General features: G+C 30.3%; 1 protein-coding gene across 2 annotated transcripts; it reads right to left on the reverse strand.

Annotated features, from left to right (window-relative positions):
- Positions 1–1,882: 1,882 nt before the first annotated feature.
- On the reverse strand, positions 1,883–14,655 carry LOC107403682 (very-long-chain aldehyde decarbonylase CER1). 2 transcript variants are annotated; one of them, XM_060817063.1, is made up of 10 exons: positions 14,515–14,655; positions 14,109–14,335; positions 13,737–13,969; positions 13,361–13,580; positions 11,789–12,167; positions 11,597–11,704; positions 11,250–11,450; positions 11,027–11,131; positions 10,745–10,918; positions 1,883–2,163 (listed from the first exon to the last, which is right to left on the reverse strand). In XM_060817063.1, exons 1-10 carry the CDS (start codon positions 14,572–14,574, stop codon positions 1,990–1,992), a joined length of 1,881 nt encoding a protein of 626 aa, XP_060673046.1. In that variant the 5' UTR covers positions 14,575–14,655; the 3' UTR covers positions 1,883–1,989. The 2 variants fall into 2 exon arrangements, with proteins under 2 accessions (XP_060673046.1, XP_060673045.1); XM_060817062.1 differs by lacking the exon at positions 1,883–2,163 and adding an exon at positions 10,196–10,633 and having other exon boundaries at positions 14,515–14,652.
- Between the last annotated feature and the right edge of the window lie 478 nt (positions 14,656–15,133).

Here is a 15,133-nt window from a genome sequence, read left to right on the forward strand (position 1 = left end):
ATTTTTCAAAAGGTATAAAAAGGGGAAGATCGACAAAAAATTTTGATTTGCTTTAAATGTTATTAAAATATTAATTATACATTGCTCTCAACTTTTAAAAATAACTATTTAAATTTTAATTTTTCATTATGCTGTAAATTCATTTATAATTTAATTTGGTCAAATAAATTGATAATGATTCTATTAAAAAACTTATAAGATTTTTTGTAAGGAAAAAAAGAATTGGGATGCGATCAATATTAAGAAGGATATTATGTAAATCAATGATAAAAACAAGATTGTGTGCATTACCAATAAATAAATTGGAAATTAAACGAATATAAAATAAATTTAAAATTGAATGATTAAGTTGTTATTTTTAAAACTTAAAAATCTAAATTATTAAATTCCAAAAATTAAAAATATAAAAATGTAATTAATTCCAACATATAATATTCATATCTTCATTAAATTATCGTATATAGACTCAACATTGCGGTATAAAAAGACGAAAGATAGACCAAAAATAATAACAATAATAATAATAAAATTATTTATTTAAATTAATATACTTTCGATGACACAATATAAAATGATAATGTCCATATCGTCATGAAATTGATTGTATATGGTCATTATTGCAGTTTGGTGCTTATTTATTCCATTTTTCAGTTTTTATTTCTTTCTGGAGTGCAGTGCGTATGTATATATATTATTTATTACATACATAGTTTATACGATGTCATATCTTCCCTAGAAGATTGCACTGTAACAAATACTGATTCTACATGCTCGTTTGGAGTTTGAGTCCCATCCTTGAAGAATATATTTTTATTATTTTTTTTAAAAAAAACCTTTATGATTATCAACAAAGAAATTAAACCGAATACAGTTTAGTAGATAGATATGACAATTTTTTTTTTTGAAACGATAATTATGACAAGTTTATTATTAAAATTTTGTTACATGAAACTGAAAAAGAAGTTTAATTATAGGGATACAGTCTTTATATATGAGACCATTTAATTAATTTCCAAACAAATTAAACTATATTTTGATGAGTAATGGGATTAAAAAAAAAACTGGAACGTACCATGTGTTTTGCAGTTTCTTTCCTTTTTTTTTTTTTTTTTTTTATTCCTTCCAATTTTGGGTAAAAGTATTTTCGTTAGTTATTCTTAGTTATTCGTTTGTAACTTTTACATATATAGTTCGAGAAATTTCATATTTATTTTTTTTAAATTTTAAATATTTTGCATTTGCCAATCATCATCAGTTGAGTACAGTAATTTAATATTAGGTAAAAAAATATATATGTACTACGTATTTATTATATATTATTTTTTATCAAATATTTTGTTATATATAAAATAATATTTTAAAAAATATTAATAGGTTGGGCCAAGTTCAATATTGTTGAAGTGGTGATGAAATGGGTAATTTGATTGTGTTTAGCGGGCCATTTATGCTCTTCTTGACACCTAAGCATTAGGCATTTTTATTTTATTTTTATTTTTTTATTATTATTTTTATTTATTTTTATTTTTTTGGTCTTTGACCATGTCTTCACTTTACCGCTCCACAAATTCTATATGTAGCCATACAATCTCAATTGTACTATAGAATGCAAATACAAAAACACACACACACACACACACACACACACACACACACACACACACACACACACACAAGAGGTATATATATATATATATATATATATATGTATATATATAATATAGTTGGATATATATAATAAAAACAATATAATCTAGTTCATATTGCTATTTTTGTTTTATATTGGGGGATTCGAAGTTGAGATCAATGTTAAAACTATATGAAAGTTAAGTACATCTCTTAGTTGACAAGATAGACATTATTGGATATCCATATACTGATTAAGCATTCTGGTACTCCATTAGCAAATTAACAACGTAAGAAAGAAAGCCATGGAAGTCACTCCATTTTTAGCAAATATTTTGCAGATATGATAGTTTATTTAGATTGAGTTTAGGTTGAGGTAGTGATGGTCTTTAAAGGCTGAAAGCCATGTCGAAGACTTGCTTCCCAAACTTTCTCAATGTTTGACATAATGTTACCACACTCATGTTCATTCCAACCTTCCAAAGCGTGTATAATCCCTGCTATTCTCCAGGCACTCATCACCCTACTTGGCAACCAATTCTGACACACTAATTAAACAAAAAATAATAAAATATCGATAACTGAGATATTATTAATATATATATATATATATATCAAAGCTTTACTTAGTCTAGGATATTGTCCTTTTTGGCCCAGTAAGGGCTTCAAGGTTTTGTTCTTATACAACCCCTACCTGCCAGTTCATTCGGCCCGGGAGTCACACTCGACTAAGATATTGTCGGCTTTGGAAGCTAGGTGGTGAGCCCAAATCCTACCCCGCACGGTTTTTATATTCCAAACGTGTCCTGGAAGTAAAGGGGGAGCCACGCTTATAAGGCGCTTTCCTTTCCCCTTTCCAATCGATGTGGGATAGCATATCTTTTCCCCACTCCTTTCCGGAGCATCTGATCCCCAGTTAGGCCCACCGATCCAAGTAGGCTCTGATACCAAAACTTTACTTAGTCCAGGATATTGTCCTTTTTGGCCCAATAAAGGTATATATATATATAATTATATTTTAAATTGGTTGATAAATTTAAATTAATTTACCTCACAATAGTGTAGATTTTCAAGAGACAGAGGAGTTGCCGTTGCTGGTGTGTAGTGGTAAAAGCAGTCTTTGCGCAATTTCTTAGGTGGGAATTGGGAGAATGGGATAAATATTGTTCCTTTTGAAGCTTTTGAATGTTCCACTTCACTTAATCCATCACCAACCAACCATATCTGCATAACAATAATAAACTATTAATTTTGTTTATTAATTAAGATACCAATCTTCTAAAGTGGTGTTAACTATTAATTACAAAATTTTTTGTTTTGTTTTTTTTTTTTTTTTTGGGGCGGGGGGTGAATAAGGACCAATTGAATTTATATATACATGAGTATTTATGTAAATTAATGATCAATTAATTAAGGAAGTGGAAAAGCCACTGCAGAGACAGCCAAGTTACCAAAAACACCTCGCACTTATATTCCAAAAAATAAATAAATAATCAATTAAGGAAGTGTTTTTTTTTTTTTTTTTTTAAGGCAAAAGGAATGAGATTCCATTAAACAAAAGAACCAGATACATCAAAAGAAAAAACATCCGAGCAAGAAAGCTATCCTCAATCCAATTAACAAATTCATCATAATCTTCAGAGGAATCAAAAATGTTAATATATCCAACGTGATTATTTTTAAAACAAGAAAATTTAAACTAATTAAATATAGAAATTTCATTTCTAGTTGGAATATATAATGCATATGGTTCGCGTATTGACTAATCTCAAACTGCATTATTGAAGCATATACATATGGATAGATATATATATATATATATTAAAAGAGGGTTTTTAATTCTAATCTACTTTATACAAATTCGTGTCGACCTTTTACTGACTAGCTTGCCATATTAATTAATTTATGATAGATAACGTCCATACATCAAAAAAGTACAATATTTAGATTCATAATTTTGAGCAATCAAAGGTAGTTGAGCATTGATGACAAGTTTCATAATTCCTAGGCAGGAAGTAGATATTTGGTTTTGATAGGAACTAGAATGTTAATTTTGGACTATGTTGCTAAAGATAATTTTATGTTTTATTATTTATTTATATTTTTTTTCTATTCAGCTCACATTATCTTTCAATTATGAGACAACGTATAGTGTAATTAACAATCGAAAATTGAAATGTAAATTATACGTAGGAGAAATGAGATCCAAAATTTAAGGAAAGCTGAAAATAATCAATAAGGAATTGAAACGGCAATGATATGGTGTCCTACAATTTAGAAAATTTGAAATCCATGCACTATGTAGGATGTTATGAATATGATGACCCAACCAAATGATGTATATATACGAGGAATAACCCCATATCATACACAGTCATAGACATGATCCATGTTAATTGATGCACAACTAACGGACTGCCTTTTCTTTTCATTTTTTGTTTGAATAAAAACTAATATAATATTGTCTTTCAATTAGTCTATAACCTACCAATTTAAGATATCATATATATTCCCGAATCCCAATAGCTGGTTATTCTTTGTTGGTGGTAGCCACTAGATGGATTATTTATTGCCCTTATGTCTTTTACATATGTGCATGGTCCCTGCTGCCGCTTTGGTCGCAAAACTATTTTTCAAAAGGTATAAAAAGAGGAAGATAGACAAAAAAACTTTATTTGCTTTAAAGGTTATTAAAATATTAATTACACATTTGTAATTTGACTCACATATTTTTATCATTTAAGCTTTTAATTTTCAAAAATAATGATTTAAATTTTTAATTTTTTATAATGTTGCATATTCACCCAAAATTTAATTTGACCAAATAAATTAATAATGATTCTATTTAAAAACTTAATAAAAGAGTACATAGGAAAAAAAAAATGGAATGTCAATCAATGTTAAGAATGAGACTATGTCAATCAATGATTAAAAAAAAAAAAAAAAAACATTTTGGTTCTCATTAATGAAAAGAAAATAATCACGTATACAAAATTGTTACCTGTAAATAAATTGAGGATTGAATGAATCTAAAATAAATTTTAAAACTGAATGATTAAATTGTAATTTTAAAAACTAAAGATCTAAATTATAAAATTTTAAAGATAGAGAATACAAAAATATAATTAATTCCGACATAAAATATCCATATCTTTATGAACTTATTGAATATATAGTCATCGTTGCGGTATAAAAAGAGGAAGATAGACACAAAAAAAAAAAAAAAAAATTATTTGCTTTAATTAATATACTTACGATGACACAATATAAAATGATAGTATCCATCTATATAGTCATGAAATTGATTGCGTATAGTCATAATTGCGGTTTGGTGCTTATTTATTCCATTTTTCGGTTTTTATCTCTTTCTGGAATGTTGTGCGTGTGTATATATATTATTTACCATATGCATATAGTTTATACGATGTACTGTAACAAATACTGATTCTACATGCTTGTTAAGAGTTTAAGTCCCATCCTTGAACAATATATTTTTATTATTATTTTTTTAAAAAAATTAACTTTATGATTATCAACAAAGAAATTAAACAAAATATAGTTTATTAGATAATTATGACAATTTTTTGTGAAACTATAATTATGACAAGTTTATTATTAAAATTTTGTTAGTTGAAACTGAAACAGAAATTTAATTATATGGATACAGTCTTTATATATATGAGAGCATATATGTCAGGACCCGTCCAGAATTCCTCCTCCGGAACCCTAGACAGCCCTGATCCCAGGGAAATACCACCGAACCTTCCAACGGAAAATCCGGCAGCATCTCCCCTAAGGGATTTACTTACCACAAATTTACCTGCACTGAAAACACACTTCAAAAATATCCCCTTATTCCTCCCACAAACTACAAATTGGTTTCACAAATTTCAGCACTTCAAAACAAAAATACAGTAATCCAGTGCAAGATAAATACAACAAGAGTGAAAGAAATAGTACAACTGCAATAAAGAAGAACAGGGTACTTCACGAAGCAAAACAGCGATGAAGATCGAGTCCGCTCCGAATGAACACCGACAACCTGGTACCTAGAGGAACGGAATTTAAGAGTGTGAGATGCTAATCATCTCAGTGAGCGACCCTACTACTATACAATATAATACCACGGTAATAGGTATATAAATGATAATTATTTGGAAATAATATTTTCTCTCAAAACCCTTACAATTCTCTCAGTTGGAAAGATTCCCCTTTTAAAACATTTTCACAAAACCCTTTATCCATATTCCCCGAAAACCAAGACATCAATTAAATACCAGAAGCGGTAACAATTAAATTTTTAATTCCAATTCAGTTTCCAAACATTTTATTTTTAAAACATAGTTCTGAAAATCATTTGATACACCCACTATATACCAGTGGCGCCAGAGTACCCAGCGTCCCGAGGTACTGCCAGACAGGAGGTTATAGAGAGAAACCGGCATACGGTCGCATGGCGTCCCACTGCGCCGCTGCTAACCTGGTGTCCCGGCCAAAGGGGGGTGGCCACCCTCTCCGATGGCATCCACAGGACACCCTCATAATATCACCTGCGCGCTACTCACACCCACCTGCGCGCTAATCATATCCGTGTGCACAATATCCATATCACATATACCATATCACATAATCAGAACACCAGTACGTGCACGGTGCATCTAAAAATCATAAAATCCATAAATTTAAATTATAAAACAAATTTCACATTTTTCATAAACATAGCAGGCATAATCCATCCGCTTGAACCGGGAATTTTCCCACAATTTCTTTGTAATCAATGCCATAAATTCCATGATTTTCAAATCCACCAACTTTCAAATCCATCAATTCAAATATCCACATTTTCCCAATAGCATAAATAATGCTCAAAATATCATAATCAAATCTCATAATATTTCATGGGCATATTTTATAAAAATTGAAATCACCAACATAACCAAATATTTTCCTTGAAATATTTGAAATTCAAATCGTGCCCAATTTAACATTAAAACCACACCAATTTCAAAATCCTCAAAACCATAAATTAATTTCACATGGCATAAATTTGTAGAATTCGCATTTTCTTAAATCCAATAAATTCATAAATAATTCTACAATAAATCCAATAAATATTTGGCACATAAAAATTAAATTCCAAATATTTAAATCACACATAATATATTCACCAATTAAATTTCCCAAAATTAAATTGAAGGTGGGTCACTCACCTGGAGCACGCAATTAACCCACGATCCACTACGGGATCAATTCTACGACTCACCGGTGCTCCGAATCGAAGCTTGTGGGACGAGGATCACCAATCCGGTCTCCGTCGACCTCAATTCCGCCGGAGGTGGCCGGAATTTGGTCGGAAAGTTTCGGCTGGTGTTCACTTCCCCATATCTCGCAAACCGCTTCGAATTTCTGGGATTGGAGGCCATTTTTGGATTCAGAGGACCCAAAATAGGGGGATAGGAGGCTCAATTGGGAGTGGGCTGGCCGGAAAACACAAGAAAAGAGGAGAGAGAAATTTGGCCGGCCGGCGGCTTCTCCGGCCCGATCGGCGCGCGTCCGGCGGCGGCTGGCCGTGAAACTTGGCGGCCGAGCTCGCGAGGTGGCGGGCTTCCTTGGTGGCTGGCGCGTGAGGGCTATGGGTGGCCGGAATTTGAAACACAGGAGAGAGAGGGACGGTCGGGAGAGAAGAAAGAAAAGCTGCGTGTGTGTGTATTTTGGGGAAGAAGAAGGGAAAAAAGAAAAGAAAAAGAAAAAGAAAGAATGGTGTTTTCCCACGTGGGGAAAGAAAAAGAAAAAGAAAAAGAAAAAGAAAAAGAAATAAAAAAGAAATAATTAAATAATATTAATAATAATATTATTATTCAAAAATAATAAAATAATTTATTTTTTTTTTTTTCACATGGTTGACATGTGGCATTTCACCATGGTGACACATGGCCACCTTCATTGAATCACACGTGGCACCTCGTTATGCGTGTAAAAATAATATTAAAATAATACAGTATTTGAAAAACTTTACAGGTCGATAACTTTCAAACCACATGTCCAAATCGGACGTGCCGCTAGTCTACGGACTCGTATCGACGAGCACTTCACAACCATGCATGAGTCAAAGCTCAACCTTGCATGAATAAAAAGTCAACTCCGGCACCCCTTGGACAGTTTGGACCTCAACTTGTTTTGCTCATAACTTTCAAACCGTAGCTCCGTTTTCGACATGCTACCAGTCTACGAACTCGTGGCATCGTGCACTTCGCCACGGTACCCTAGTCAACTCAAAATTCTCACCGAGTCAAAAAGTCAACTTTTGATCCCCTTCGGTCAACGGTCAACGGTCAACCTCGGTCAACATGCACGGATTCCGGTGCGATTTGGGACGGGGTGTTACAATATATGAGAGCATTTAATTAATTTCCAACCAAATTAAACTATATTTTGGTGAGTAATGGGATTCAAGAAAACAAAAACATACCATGTATTTTGCATTTTCTTTTTTTTTTTTTTCAATTTTTGGTAAAAATGCTTTGGTTAGTTATATGGAGGGTTTAAAATATCGATATCGATGGAAATATTGAAAGTTTAAAATATTAAATTTTTATTTAAATATAAAAAATTATTGAGTATCGATAAAAATTTGTAAAAAAAATAATAAAAATTTATTTTAAAAAATAAATTTTTTTATTAAAACTTTAGAATTAGCTTATTTAATCCATCAACTATCAAATTGATTATAAAACTTGCTAAAATATTGAATGAATATTATATTTCTCTTAATCAGTTGATTTATAATAAGTAATAATGACTATGAATAAAATATTATTAGTAAAAATATGTCAAAAATACATATTTAATAAAATTATTTATTAACTAAAATATATAAAACAATTATTACAATTACATATTATTTCTTAAATATTATCTTAATGCCACAAAAAACTTCTGGATGGTTGAAAATCATCAGTTTTTTTCTCATTTTTATTTTGAGATATGAAATGTGAAAATTAATTACGAAAATATGTATCTACTTGATAATTTTGCTTATAAGTATTAATCTGATAAAAAGCTATATTGAACAATCTGAATTTGAAAAAAGTGAAAGCACCATTCAAAACTACCCAAAAAAAGAGGGGGGAAGGCGAAGCTTTTTCAGAAAATTGAAAAGCGTTGACTTTTCTCCCTTTTGGTGGCTTTTATTTAGAAAAAATGTCGCCTTTTGGCCCTTCCCCCTTTGTTTTTAGTAATTTTGAATGATATTTTTAATTTTGTCAAATTTGGATTGTTCAATAGAGTTTTATGTAAAATAATTAATAGACAAAAAAATTAAAATAAATATTTGCATAACAGAATAATCTTTCAAATAAATTAAATATTAACTCATGCAATATTTTTACAATTTTATTAACTATTTTATACAATTATGTACAAAAACAAGTAATTAAAATATGTAGAATCATATCACAATTTATCGTGTAAATAAAATTAGAAGATGAAACATTCACATATGAGCTATATTCTTCCTGTACATATTTATAATATTAACTTGCTTTATAATATTTATCATTTATTTCATAGATATATCTGTACTTTTGTCTATATTATAATTTATATATATATTATAATATTTATAGAAATATTAAATTTATTATGACAAAAAAACAATGGATAAGTAGAAACTTAAACATCAATAATATTTATTAATTTTTTGATAAATGTTTTTTAAAAAAATAACTTTAATATAAATTTTTATAGAAATTTTGAAAATTTCCATATAAATTATAGATTTTTTGACAAAATTGTGAAATAATTGATATAGATATTTAATGGAACTCGATTGAAATTTTATAGAATTATTGAAAATTTTGGTGAAAATTTTGAAAATTTTATTCGTTTCTACGTGAAACCAAAATTTTCTATCGACCGCATGAGAAAACCGGAATATCGTGAAAATTTTTTATTTTTAAAACCTTGATTATACGTATGTAACTTTTACATAGTTTATTTTCTTTAAATTTTAAATATTTTGTATTTGCTAATCATCATCAATTAATTATAGTAATTTAATATTTGGTAAAAAAATGTGTACTACATATTTATTATATATTATTTTCTATCATATATTTTACTATATATTTAGGCAAAATAAATATTTGATAAAAAAATAATGTTTTAAAAGCTATAAATGGGTTGAGCTAAGTTCAATATTGTTGAAGTGGTGATGGAATGGGTAATTTGTTTGTGTTTAGCAGGCCATTTGTTTCATTTTAATTTGCTCTTTGAATAATATAGTTAGAGACGGCGTTGCACTTCTTGAGACCTAAGCATTATGCGCATTTTTTTTTTTTTTTTTTTTTTAGTGTTTTTGGTCTTTGACCACAGGGGAACACTATGAGGTGCCTCGACTCTACCGCTTCACAAGTTCTACATATAGCCATACAATCTCATTTGTACTGTATAAGGGAAATTTACACAAATATACATACATACACACAAAGAGGTATATATATATATATATATAAATATAAATATAAAATATACTTGGATATATATATATATATATAATAAAAACAATATAATCTAGTTGATATTGCTATTTTTGTTTTATATTGGGGAATTCGAAGTTGAGATCTATGTTGAAACTTAAAACTATATGAAAAATAAACACGTCTTTTAGTTGACATGATAGCCATTATTGAATATCCTTATACCGATTAGGATACTGTAGTACTATTATATTAAGCATTCTGGCACTCCATTAGCAAATTAACAACGTAACAAAGAAAGCCAGTCACTCCATTTTTAGCAAATATTTTGCAGATATGATAATTTATTTATACTGGATTTAGGTTGAGGTAGTGATGGTCTTTAGAGGCTGAAAGCCATGTCGAAGACTTGCTTCCCAAACTTTCTCAATGTTGGACATAATGTTACCACACTCATGTTCATTCCAACCTTCCAAAGCGTGTATAATCCCTGCTATTCTCCAGGCACTCATCACCCTCCGTGGCAACCAATTCTGACACACAAATTAAACAAAAAATAATAAAATATTGATAACTGAGATATTATTAATATACATACATATATAATTATATTATAAATTGGTTGATAAATTAAATTAATTTACCTCACAAGAGTGTAGATTTTCAAGAGACAGAGGAGTTGCCATTGCTGGTGTGTGGTGGTAAAAGCAGTCCTTGCGCAATTTATTAGGTGGGAATTGGGAGAATGGAATAAATATTGTTCCTTTTGAAGCTTTTGTTTGTTCCTCTTCACTTAATCCATCATCAACCAACCATATCTGCATAACAATAATAATACTATTAATTTTGTTTATTAATTAAGATACTAATCTTATAAAGTGGTGTTAACTAAGTTAAGTTTTGGCATTAATTATATAATATATTACCTTGTGGGAATAATTTTTTGAGAGAACCAATTTGTTACTCACAGATGAATTTGTACCGAAGGATTTGCCAAGTTTCATGTACTCAACCTCATCCAATGCTGCCACCTGAAGTTGTTTCACATATAATATTTGTTAATTAAGATTTTCTCTGTTTTTGTTTTGTGTATTTTTTGCTTTCATTATTTACTTTTATGTTTTCAAAAACAGATTGGGGAAGAAATACCTGGATACCCCTCTGGCACAGAGCAAAGGCAATGGCATAAGCAACCTTAGTAAGTTTGCCTCTGAGGACAATTTGGGTAGTCCATTTTGGTAAATTGTTGAGAATTACAGCAACTGCTAAGGTACTCCCATCAACCACCTTGGTTTTCAGCTTAGGATGCTTTTGCACGTATAGACCACCATATCTATTCAGTTCCTCACCCTGGTAACATTTATCACAGTTTTCTTTGAGATAGAGACAGAAAATTAACACATATAATAAGACTGTATACATCCATGCAAGATTACAGTCAATTTGCTTAATTTGCAAGCTAAATATAGGAAGTTGAGGAAGTAAATTTCACTTGCCTGATTCAAGAGACCTAGACTTAACACTTTAACCCCTTTTTCCTCTGCTTCAAGTATGGCCTCCTCAATCAAGCTGTTTATGGATTGGCTTTGCCATTGCAACAAGTACTGTCAAATTATACAATAATATCATAAATAAAGTGAAGAGCATTTTTTTAAATATTATAATATATTTGGACCAATTGGACTTACTTGTAATTTATATTTGGGAAGTGACCATGTTTGTAATTTGAGTTTATCAAAGCGATGCCTCTCAACCACAAAAGTGCGACCATAAATCCTAGTTAACATCATTGTCCATACTGTTACTGGCCACGTCAACCATAAGTACCATTTTGAGGCTATGTGCGGCTGAGAGGCCAATGAAGCAAATCCCAGCCGTAGATGATAGATTGATTCCGGTGTAGTTAGATGCATTAGATGCACGACATCTGGCACTTCATCCTGTCTCTTGATTGAAGATTCATATAGAGAATCTGAAGATTTGTCCATTGTTCCATAGATGTAATCGTAGATTGGCATAAACAATGAGTAGTTTGTTCGAAACTGAGTGTGGTGCAGAGAATGAAACCTGTGTTTAGAACGAAATGTGTTCACATAATGCAAAATAAAAGCAAAACGAAAATATTTTTATGAAAGCTAAGTCGCCAGAGACTAGAGCTATAGGTTATTTGAGAATTTCCAACCCAAATTTGGTCCAAAACAAGATTAAGGCAAACTAATATCAATACCTTTTAAAGTTATTATTATTATTATTATTATTATTATTATTATTTTGGTAAAATTTTACAAAGAACATAGACAAAATTATTATATACATATAGGTCACCAAAATATTGCAAAAGGTACAAATTGTTTCTGAAAAATGAAATTTCACATACATCCACATGTCAGCTCTGCAGTATAAATAGACTAACCTACCATTTTTCCAGATTCAGCATACGGTGAGACTGCTGAGATTTTAATTAATTTGCTGATAAATTATACAGCCTTTGACTGCATTTTAGCAAAAGGAAATTAATATACTACTCATGAGAAATAATATCTAACCAATTTTCTTATATATACATGACGATTTCTTTACAGTTCGAGTTCATTTCATATATAAAGTCATCAAATTTAGTTACATTTCGATTTCATTTCATATATAAAGTCATCAAATTTAGTTTTATGATCGACATTTATACACCAACTGATTAATTTTCTATTGTTTTATTTAGTTTGCATTTAGCGTATCATTACTTTTTCCTACTAAAATGATGAAATCAAACCCTTTTTAAAAAGAATTCATGGATCTTTACATTTTAATCGAGTCTCATTTATTTTTCAGAACTAGCAAATTTTGTTATCACATGTTGGCGAATTGAGTGTGGTTATAGTATATTAATTATTTATTAATTATTTGGACTAAATAATATATATATATATATATACAGTCATCCAAATATTCAGATTTTAATTTAAATCAGAATACACATTGATCAACATGTTGTGAAAGATGTGTCTTAAGTAATATATTATTTGGTATTTGTATTCGGATCTGAAACATTTATAGACATATATACAGTATATATATTTAGATCTGCTAACAGGATGTAAAATATATAAATCATTGATAAAGAAAGTTCTAATGACCATTATAATCATGGTTTCATATTGACATTATGTGTGTCCAGTTGAATGTATCTATATAGTCAGTGTCCAAGTTGAAAGATGAATATATATATATATATATATATATATGAAGAGGGATTAGAAGCTTACGATGGAGTATACATGAGGTATTTTAGAGGAGGAAAGGCAGAGAAGATCCAGTTGGGAACCAACTCAAAATTGCAGTGACCCATATTGTTCATGAAATCAATGTAAGTGACATAACCAGTAAAGGAAGCAATAGAGCCAGTTTCTGTGAACACTGTTGTCAACATTGGTATTGCAAACAGCATGAAGTATGCTATGTGCTCGGCAAATGGGTGAGTCACAGCTGCCATATATACACATACACATACACTTATATAAGATATTAGTAACAAATAATTAATTTGCAATTTAGTCCATTCAATTAACTATATTTTTATTTTAGCATTAAAAAAGTTAAGGTGGAGCTGCTTATTAATTAAAGTAGTGCATGGCAACTTACAAGTAATAGGTTCAGTGACAATAGAAGAATGGTGATGAGAATGGTAGCGAGAGTACAGGTAACGGTGATGGAGTGCTCTGTGAAGCCAATAGTAAAGAAACTCCACAGGACCCGCATGGAGAAGAATAGTTAAAATGACTCCATCTGTCCTCCAAACAGGCAGGTTTGTAGCCCCCTTCAGGGTCTTGCTTGCCAAGTAGAACAATGTTGCATTGAACAAGATTTGGTCATCCCTGTCCAAATTATATGTCCATGCATATTGCATTTCCAACAATTAATTAATTAAAAATTAATCACATTAATTCTAATATTTTTATATACTTCCACATATTAGTTATTTATAATTAATTAGCAGCATGTATATATACTGACCAATTTCTTTCTCTATCTACTTGATCGAATTCAAGACCTTTGTCTACGATTCTAGTTCTGCCTTTGGCTGTTCGGTAACGAGAAAGTGTTATCCAAATCTGGTTGTGGAGCATCCTCCACAACATAAATGGAAATATGAGGATATCAGAAACATTTCTCTTATTTTCATCTTCGTGGAACAGGAATGAGTACGTGGCTGGAATAACCCATGGAGCCAAGATCACATACTGCATGCATATATATACCAACCAAACAAATGAACAAATTACTTATAATAACCCACATATACAATATATATATATATATATATATATAGAGAGAGAGAGAGCATTTAGATATACATAGAGGGTGATGATGATTGGAGGCTGGCAGGTTTGAATCGAAGAAGTTAAGATTATATAGTTACCTTAAAGCTTCCAAGAGGAGTCCATGGCCAATCAGTAAGGATTCCAGGCTTAGAAGCCATATTTCTTACTACTACTTAGCTTATAGAGATATTGCTACGATGGTTTTTGCAGCTGTACTATTTTATAAGAGCTAGCTAGAGCCCTATAAATATATGATATTTGCCAATGGCACATACCCTTTTGTCAAATGTTAGCTCGGCACGTGGCAGTTTCCCTTCCATAATGAAAATTTTTATTTCTCACCGTTTTCGGTCGATTCTATATGCTAAGATGACTATTCAATTAGTTTAGTACTATAAATTTAGTTTTGAAAAAAAAAAAAAAATAGGACCAAATTTTCTGGTGAATAAATAGGAGCAATTAATAATTGTGAAGTTGGCAGTGAATCTCAACGGTAAGGATCGCTAACAACAATGATAATTAAATAGCATATTTACCCCAAAAAATGATAAATAGCATTAGTACTCTTTTATATGCAGTTGGATGGTAAGGTTTGTTTTCTAACTTTCCCATTAAAAAATAATGAAGAAGTTGGTATAAACATTGCCATGTGTTAACTTTGGATGGTAAGGTTTGTTTTCTAACTTTCCCATTAAAAAATAATGAAGAAGTTGGTAT

Source organism: Ziziphus jujuba, chromosome 5, assembly GCF_031755915.1.
Source record: "Ziziphus jujuba cultivar Dongzao chromosome 5, ASM3175591v1".
Classification (NCBI taxonomy): domain Eukaryota; kingdom Viridiplantae; phylum Streptophyta; class Magnoliopsida; order Rosales; family Rhamnaceae; genus Ziziphus; species Ziziphus jujuba.